The sequence below is a fragment of the Pomacea canaliculata genome, linkage group LG12 (assembly GCF_003073045.1).
Source record: "Pomacea canaliculata isolate SZHN2017 linkage group LG12, ASM307304v1, whole genome shotgun sequence".
Lineage (NCBI taxonomy): Eukaryota > Metazoa > Mollusca > Gastropoda > Architaenioglossa > Ampullariidae > Pomacea > Pomacea canaliculata.
Window position 1 is genome coordinate 17,809,566 of NC_037601.1, and position 9,204 is coordinate 17,818,769.

Consider the following 9,204-nt stretch of genomic DNA (forward strand, 5'->3'; position numbering starts at 1 on the left):
CGGAAGTGTGTCATAAGTACTACTGGCAACTACTCAATGAGCTCGCTGTCGGTGTTGTGCTTCGGGAATCTTGTTAAATATATCAGGACGACTTTTAGATGTTTCCAGACAAAATGTTTCATTTTGTTCCAGGAAAAGCGAACTCTAATGTTAGCGGTACTCGGGAAGAATGTTCAGGTAAGTCGATCACACCAACAATTGTTAACATGCACACATTGACCTGTTGATATGGTGAATTATATAAATTAACTGTAGTTTAATTGTTTCGACGGCTAATTACAAGTGTTTCTAAAGACATTTGATTTAATGTTTGCATTGGTGTATCGTCTGTCTTCTTACACTTGTCCTCAATCTTGTAAATTCACGTTCGGCAACCGGAACATATATGCAACTCGTTAAATTGAATACTTCACGTATGAGCAAGAAATTATAAATTATGAAGAGTTAAGTATTCATCACAGGTTGTACTAATAATTCTTGCACATCGCACACGACCAAAATTAGCCGCTGTTGAAGGTTATCTTATCATTCAGGAGATCTCCCCTTTATATAGCGTGTGTTTATATACACCTATCAACATATAAGAGATTTAAGGACAAATTCATTGCACACAGCAATATCAAATGTTTTAACTTCATTTTTAAAAAAATATATTCTGAATCAGAATACCTGTAAATGCAAACATTGTATGAGCCTTTTTGGATGCAGTATATCGATCAATCTTGTCAGTGTGTATCATTTCAAATTAAAAGAGGCATGGTGTCCATTATATACTCTGCTGAGTGCAAATATGTATGCTTTTGTTAGCATGAAAAAATATAAATCTTATACTGTAAGCCTAAAATAAAATTGGTGAAGCTGACATCTTTTTGAAGTGTCAAGTACAAAAGTAGAATTGTTAATAATGTTGAGATTTTTAATAAACAATTACTTTTACAGTCCTTGTCACATCTCACTTCAGTGGATTAATAATAATATGGATTAATTAATAATAATTATACTGACTTCTTGTCAAGGTCTGACTGTTTATTTTCTGCATTCCCACGATAGCATCAGAAAGCATCATTTTAATACAGTCTAAATTCAATTTATTACTTTAAGGCATGCATTTTGTTTGGGCATAAATGTATTACTTGGGTGGCAAGCAAACGGAAGTGTTATTGAACGGATAGGAATGTAACTGACCAAATTCAGCAAAGATTTAGCATTTAGCATTTACCACGTTTCGCAAAAAACAGAAAACCCATCTGTTTCTTTCAAACCATGCAGTCTTAAACTACCAAGAAACACTTCTGTCTATATTTTTTACTTTTCCTGGTGTTTTATATATTTATTTTTTTCTTCTTTTGTTTTTTTCTGCGCAATGAGCATTCTTCGGAATGGATACTTGCGCACTACATAATCGACATCATCATCATCATCATGACGGTTATATAATAACATAGCAATAACCATATCACAAAGAGCGTCCTTTATGAAAATATTAAAGTACAATTATAATTATATCCCAACCATTTATCTATGTTTGTCTAATTATAAGGCTGGCGTAGTAATGATCATAACGACGCGTGCTACCGCATGACGCATTTGTTCCCAACTTTGTTACACCTATAAAAACATCACATTAACGAAACTTCAGGTGTGAAGATAACGATGATAAAGTTTTGGAGCCCTTCTACCCACCCCGATCTTCAACCCGTTACGCAAACTTTATTCCGCGTTCCTCTACTTTACAAAGTTAACCAGAATAATTTAAAACCAACTAATTAGTTAAAATAGAAGATAAGATTTTTATTTTAGTTGTTCGTATTTATGTCCAACCACGGACCTTCATATGAAGGTCCGTGTGTCCAACGATATCGCAGGCTCGGGACAGGCGCTGCTGTTTACATCCGGGTACTGTTGCTCTGGACAACCATCTTGACGCTCGGGGAGCTAATCCTGCAGTTCTAAACTACATTTTTCTATTGAAGTGGGAAAAAATTAGTCAGAATGGTAAGCTACGACTCCGATTTTATTATTTTTAATTGGCTCACGTTAAAATCTTTACATAGATATACATACCTGTTCGTGTAATTTGAATATTTTGTTGCTGTTTTACAAATCTGTAAGCTTAAACAGTAAGTATAGTGGATCGGTGCATTTATTTACGAAATGCACAGAGCGCAAACTTGGACATATTTTGATATGTATATGTATTACCTTTCAGTACATCAAAGTATCCAAATGGCTGGTTTTATGCCCTAAGTTTGATGGACAATGTTATTTTAAACACTAATGTATTGCATGGAGTCAGTCATGTTACAATCTCCAGCATAAGATAAGTGACAAAAACGTGTTTTGAGCATCAAATGCACAATTTGTTTTTATCTCCTTAGCCGCCAAAGAAGAAAGGAGGAAAAGGAAAGGGCAAAGGTAAAGGAAAAGGAAAAGGAAAGGGAAAAGGAAAAGGGAAAGGAAAGAAGGGAGGAAAGGCACCAACTGTCATTGATGGCATTGCAACTGAAGAGATGTCAAAAGAACAGGTGTGTTTCTGTCCTTTCTGACAAAGAAAACAATCAACAGAGATTTGAACTTGTTCCGTCATAGTGATCATGGAAATTTAAATCCTTATGAGGAATGTCATCTTGAATAATGTTGAATAGTACGGACAGCAAATCTCTTTCACACTTTGGCAGTATTCTTTCTGTGTGTGTTCTTGCATGTACATGTGTGCCTAAAATATTTAACTGTAGCCAGTCCCTTTACTTTCTTATGCTATAATTATTAATTAACTATTCTTTGAACTATTCTTCCATAAAGCATATACACAAAGTCAATATTAAGATTTATAGAACCTTGTGGATTGTGCCTCTGTTGTATTTAAGTCTGACCTAACTACAGAGTATTGTGAAGGACTTTGTCAGCTACTGTTGAGTACACAGCTAAATTTTAGGTTGCAACTCATATGCATCAGTTTCCTTGTCCTATATGCAAATTTTGCTGCTTGTAACATTTTTAATATGAATATAAATTTTTTTCAAATTGACTTATGAATAGATGTGGTCAGTGTTTTATACCAGACTGGCTTGCCTGATTTTCATTTAATACAATGTTGACACACTGATTTGTTAAGTGCTTTTTTCATTAGCAAGCAGCTCATAGTACAGAAAAGTAAAATTGTTCCTCAACTAGTCACTTCCCTGGCTTAAATTTAATTTGTGCAGTAAAACAAAGGAACTCTTTCCCCTTCCATATAGCCACCTACCCACCATTGAAACCTTTAAATGTGCACTAAAGACACACTTCTTCATTTCAAGTTTACTCAAGTAACTGCTATTTTTCTTTTTTGCCTGTATATATTCCAAGTTTGGATAAAAAGTACTTGAAAAGTAGCTTTGTGTTTACTGATACATGTCAATTTTCAAAAAAACGAAACATGTTTAGCAAAAATTTATATAAAAAGTAAGAATAGTTAAATATCTTCCTAATTTGTTAACAAAAAGTCATTAGAAATAGTATTGGTTGACATTAAGTTATTTTTCTAAAATGACTAAAGTGTAGGAAATCTGAAGCAGACATTTTGCTTGAAAGGGAAGTGATAACCTAATTGTGTTGTATCAGACTGATTTAAAAAAAAAAAGCCATATAACAACATACATTTTAAGAAAACCAAAATTCTGCAATTTCTCTTAGCTGGAGGAACACATCTCCAGGCTGCGAGAAGAGTTGGACAGAGAGCGAGAAGAACGAAACTATTTCCAACTGGAGAGAGACAAGGTCAACACCTTCTGGGAGATCACCAAGCGTCAGTTGGATGAGAAAAAGGCAGAGCTTCGCAACAAAGATCGTGAGATGGAGGATGCTGAAGAAAGACATCAGATTGAAATAAAGGTATGATTTGGTTCAAACTGTGTATAAATCATTGTGTATACTGTTTATAGCAAGAGTTAATTGCGACCACTTAACAGTCGCATGCAATTTAGCATTGCATTTTTGTAATGAGGAAGTTTTATAGAGTATGCATGTTTGTGTGACTCTGATTTGGTGTTTATGTATGCATATCTGCACTTCAGGGTGGTGATTTGTGGGTAAAAACAGTTTATGTAAGCGGTTGGAAAAGATAGCTATTGAAAGCTAATTCTAGTCTCCCCATTAACCAGTGCTATCAACATTGCCATTCTGCTGATCACATATACTGAACAGGTGTACAAACAGAAAGTGAAGCATTTGTTGTATGAGCACCAAAACAATATAGCAGAATTAAAGGCTGAGGGTTCAGTGGCTTTGAAACTCGCACAAGATGTCCACGGTGGCAAGGAGCTGGATCTGCGTAAGGATAAACGAGCTCTGAAGGTGGAGCTTAAGGAGCAGGAGTTATCTCATGAAGAGGTCATCAAGAGCCTTAAGAAGGTCAGTTTGGTGGTGATCATTTTTACTTCAAATCCAAGTGGTTACAAAGCCTGATCCAACTTTTGTTGGAATCTACACTTGTATTATAAAAGAGATCTGTAAAAATGGATTAAATATTAGTTCTAAATAATACCCTGTCCTAAAATTCCAGCCAGGAGCAGTTAGCAAGTTGCAAGTCGTGTGACTGTCGTAACCTGAATTTTAAGAATTTTCTTGAGGTGTGGATGACCACAGTTGCAAGACACAAGCAATGCTTTCTTCTCGTTAGTTTGATTCAATCCAGATATTTCCTTTGACTGCTACGTGAAAGCTTAAAATGAATTCGTACAAGTGACTTATGGCTTTGAACATTCCATAATTTTCTGGTTATGTGCTAAACTGTGAAACAGAAAGTCACTATTCTGAGGTCCACTTAAACCTATGGCTAGATGATTTCCCCTAACACCCAGCAGCTTTGCAGAAGAAATGATGCCTGGCTGATTTATCAGGGTACAAGTATATGAAGTATCTTTTATAAACATTAGCTTTTTTGGTTTTTATAACCAAAATATTACCCCTGCAGAGATTGTCATGAAATGTTTTTTGTGGTGAAATATACATTAGGTAATACTTTCAGTCAGTGTTTAGAATGTTGGAATAGTCATGATGTTTTGCTTTCAGCAAAGCATGTGTCACACTTTTATTTATTAGATTTTCTTGCATTTTGATCTATGTGCTCCCATACAAACATGATTGTGAGAAGAATTTTTTTTAAAATGCCTTCTCTTCTATCTGAACAGACTCATGATGAGCATGTTACAGAATTAAGAAGTGATTTTGAACGCAATGCTCATGAAATTGAGGCAAAATATGAGAAAAAGATGAGGACACTAAGAGATGAGCTGGACCTAAGGAGGAAGACAGAAATCCATGAAATTGAGGAACGCAAAAATGGCCAGATTAACAGCTTAATGAAGAACCATGAGAAAGCTTTTAGTGACATCAAGAACTATTATAATGATATAACACTCAACAACTTAGCCCTTATCAACACTCTGAAGGTATGTTAACTTTATCTTTAATGTTGTGAAAAGAGATTTGCAATGAAATTGTTATTTTAAGAGATTAGTTAAACTTAAATTCTCTAACTGTACATAAATGTATTTTTTAAGTGATGTTTTGTGTCTGAAATGGACATCATATCCATACAAGTGATTTTGATTTCCCAAAAATGCATTTTGGGATGGTCTCCTTCTCAGAAATAGTTTTCTCCCAAGATATCATGCAATATTAAAAGAGCTGCTATCCTGCTTGTATTTTCATAAAGACTAACTCAGTGTTTATTGAATTTCTTTGTACACTTTAAAGTGTGAGAAATATATATGTGTGTGTGGGCGAGAGGGACTTTTTTTTATTTTAAAAATGTGTTTCTGAATCCTCTGGCAGGAACAAGTTGAAGAAATGAAAAAGAAGGAAGAGAGGATAGAAAGGCTTATGAGTGATATGCTAGCAGAAAACAGACGATTAACAGAACCACTTCAGAAGGCTCGTGAGGAGGTTGAAGATCTTAAGAAAGAGTTGGCAAACTATAATCAAACCAAAGATTTACTTCGGGTAAGTTTCTCAGCTGCAAGTTTTAATGTGACTGCCTTTTATTTTCGCCTGCCCTGCTCAGTTTTGTGTGCTCCATTTTGTGTATATTTTTTCAGGAAGAAAAAGTTACAAGAATGAAGCATTTGAAAATTAGGTTTTACTTATGACATATAGTAGAGAGATTAATATTTTATATTTTTTCTTGTAATAAATGTCAGATCATATGATGTCAATCTCCCTCAACTCCATGCATCATAAATTTGAAATCATGACAAAATAAAATCCTGAATGCTTATTCAGTGCCATAGGAACTAGAAGTTGTTGGGGTGGGGGTGTCAAAGGGGCAGCCGCCCCCTTAAAACAGATACTGGGGAGTCAAAAATGTGACCATTGCTCACTGTCGGCATGAAGTTTGCCCCTCATCCCCCAGAGTCGAGCATTTTCTTACGCCACTGTTGTTAACATTTGAAAGCTAAGAAAAACTTTTCATCCACTTTTGTTAAAATGCTTCATGCAGGCAAGAATGATCTCATTTTGTATGTTATCTAAGAAAGCTGAAGGTCAAATACATTAACATTAAGCACCTTTGTATAAGCAAAGATGTAGAAAAGAAATTTCCTACTTAAAAAAAATAAAAGCATGAGTTGTTTTCTTTACCTTCAACAAGAAATTAAAATATAGCAATTTTTGAGTGTAAAGAACTAAAGGGAATGAAAATAATATTTTATTACCATCATTAGTACCTTTTTCTGTGAATCAGATGACGAAGGGAAGATTAAAGGTTGCAACAGAGAATCTTAATGCTACCAAATGGGAGCTTGAGGTTTTGGAGCAAAGATTCCACAAGGTATAAATTTTTTTTTATTACCTCAAGTAGTTCATTATTTCCTTATGCTATGGTTATGATGTGATATGGGTATATTACAGGAGAAAGTTTATAATCAGATTGTTATTATCTAAAAACCCAGCTGCTTAGGCAAAGCTGATTTAGTTAGGTATAAAACATTGTCAATCAAGTGTGCTTACTTTGCTGTTGCGTTGGGGAGGTAGTTGTAATGGAGATGACATTTATCTAGTGAAAGTTTTCCGTGAACATTTCTGGGGTCCTATCTAATAGGGGTTCACAATACATAGGGAATGTCTTGATGAAAAGGTTTTACTGTATATGGAATCTTTATAATGACAACTTTGATTTAAATTGTACTAGCAAAGTTATGTTTCAGCACTATGATGGTCACGAAAACAATTTATATCTTAATGCTATCCTGCTGTAAAGAGCGCCACCTAGGAATAAATGCTTTTGTGATTAATTTATTCTCACATTTAATTTTCTTAATGTAAAATATTATATTGTTTTTAAAATAACAATCAGCAGCTTATTCTTTTTCTTTAAATACATTTTTTGTTTTTCTTGGTGGTACTGCAAGTGCATCAATCAGAGCATGAGTGGTTGGTATTAGTCTGGTCATCACTGTTACTCTCGTAATCTTCACTGTTACTCTGGTCATCTTCACTATTACTCTGGTCATCTTCATTGTTACTCTGGTCATCTTCAAATACTATTTTTCAGACTTATATTGTTAGGCATATGATTACAAGCTCAAAAGAGATCAGACCTCTTTTCCAGTGAACGTCTCGTGACAACATCTAAAAAAAATGTTGATGTCATCAGCCATGTGTACCTGTCTGCAGATTCAGGAAGAGAGAGATGAGCTGTATCGGAAGTTTGTCAAGGCCATACAGGAAGTTCAGCAGAAGAGTAGTTTCAAGAACCTCTTGCTGGAGAAGAAGTTGACAGCTTTGGCTGACATGCTGGAGAAGAAGGAAGCACAGCTGAATGAAGTGCTGTCAGCATCCAACCTTGATCCCACAGCACTTACTGTTGTCACAAGGAAACTTGAGGTTAGATTTTGTGCAAATGTTATTCCATGGACTTTCATTAGTTGGCGCTTAAATTCCTAAGCAGCAACATTATCTCTTTGAATAAGAACTTTGCAAACGGTATACTAAATAAGGGACAGATAAATAACAGTCAAATAGTTTTTCTGCAGTTTTTAGATGTTCAGAGGTTTCAAAAGTTTAGTTTTCATAATGAAATGTGTTCATGAAATCTGTTTGAGCAGGATGTTCTGGATTCCAAGAACAGTGCCATTAAAGATCTACAATATGAATTGGCTCGTGTGTGCAAGGTGAGGACAAGACTATACGTAATCTGCAATGAGTTGTTTGTTGTTGTTTTTTTTGTATTTGGTTTTAGCATTTTGAAATTTTTACATTTTGTTATAGAACTGCACATGGATAACATTGTGCATGCAGACACAAGGTGTGTGCGGACGTAATACATGTGGTATGCACATGTATGAGTTGCTAGACAAACTATAAAACATATGTGTGATAATTTTAGAAATAAATTAAGTAATATCAAGATCTTTCTGATGATAAACGTACAGATTCTTTAGAGACAGAAGTCAGTAATATAGATAGTTGTTAACAGTCTAGTTATTCTGTAAATAACATTTGTTTTCAGGCTCATAATGACCTGCTACGTACATATGAGTCCAAGTTACAACAGTTTGGTGTACCCATAGAGGAGCTTGGGTTCAAACCACTGGAGAGCACTGTTGGTGGACAGTCCCTTGGGCAGGGGCCAGCTGGTCTGGTGTCAGCTCCAACATAGAGACTTGTTACTGTATGGTACAGAGCTGACGATATTATGTTTGTTTGTTTTTTCTTTCACATATTTTGATGGTCAGAGGTGCCTGGATTAGTTGGAAACAATAGTATGAATAATTACTACATATTGCAGTGCCTAAAAAATTTGATAAAATTGTTTTTTATGATTGTTGTTATAAGTGTAAATAAAAGTGAAGAAATATAATTTGTCTCCCTTTTGGTGTTCTGTTTTGTGAAATATGCCTTTTGGCCAATTGAAAAAAAATAGTTGAGGGAGAGGGGAAGGTTATAAATTTTGAGTTAACTTTACCTTGTGAAGGAATAGGGTGATTATCTTCATAAAATTAAACAAATTATGCCATACATAATCTATTTTCATTTTATTAAGGTAGCATTTTTCTCAAAATATGTATAAAATACATCCATAGGACATATTTATGCTCCACAGCAGATACCTAGGTAAATGATGTTCGTAGTAGCCTGAGATTTCTGGGTTGTGCATTTTCAGATCTTACTCCAGCACATAAATTCACTCTTAATGTGGCATTATTCTAGTGCATAGGATTA

The 9,204-nt window shown here is 34.8% G+C and overlaps 1 protein-coding gene across 2 annotated transcripts; it reads left to right on the top strand.

Annotated features, from left to right (window-relative positions):
• The first annotated feature begins 37 nt into the window (after positions 1–37).
• LOC112577304 (dynein regulatory complex subunit 4-like) lies at positions 38–8,842 on the top strand. 2 transcript variants are annotated; one of them, XM_025260360.1, is made up of 11 exons: positions 38–177; positions 1,841–1,995; positions 2,379–2,525; positions 3,676–3,873; positions 4,186–4,392; positions 5,172–5,432; positions 5,818–5,985; positions 6,725–6,811; positions 7,657–7,866; positions 8,088–8,153; positions 8,492–8,842. In XM_025260360.1, exons 2-11 carry the CDS (start codon positions 1,993–1,995, stop codon positions 8,639–8,641), a joined length of 1,497 nt encoding a protein of 498 aa, XP_025116145.1. In that variant the 5' UTR covers positions 38–177; positions 1,841–1,992; the 3' UTR covers positions 8,642–8,842. The 2 variants fall into 2 exon arrangements, with proteins under 2 accessions (XP_025116145.1, XP_025116146.1); XM_025260361.1 differs by having other exon boundaries at positions 39–177; positions 1,866–1,995.
• The last annotated feature ends 362 nt before the right edge of the window (positions 8,843–9,204 follow it).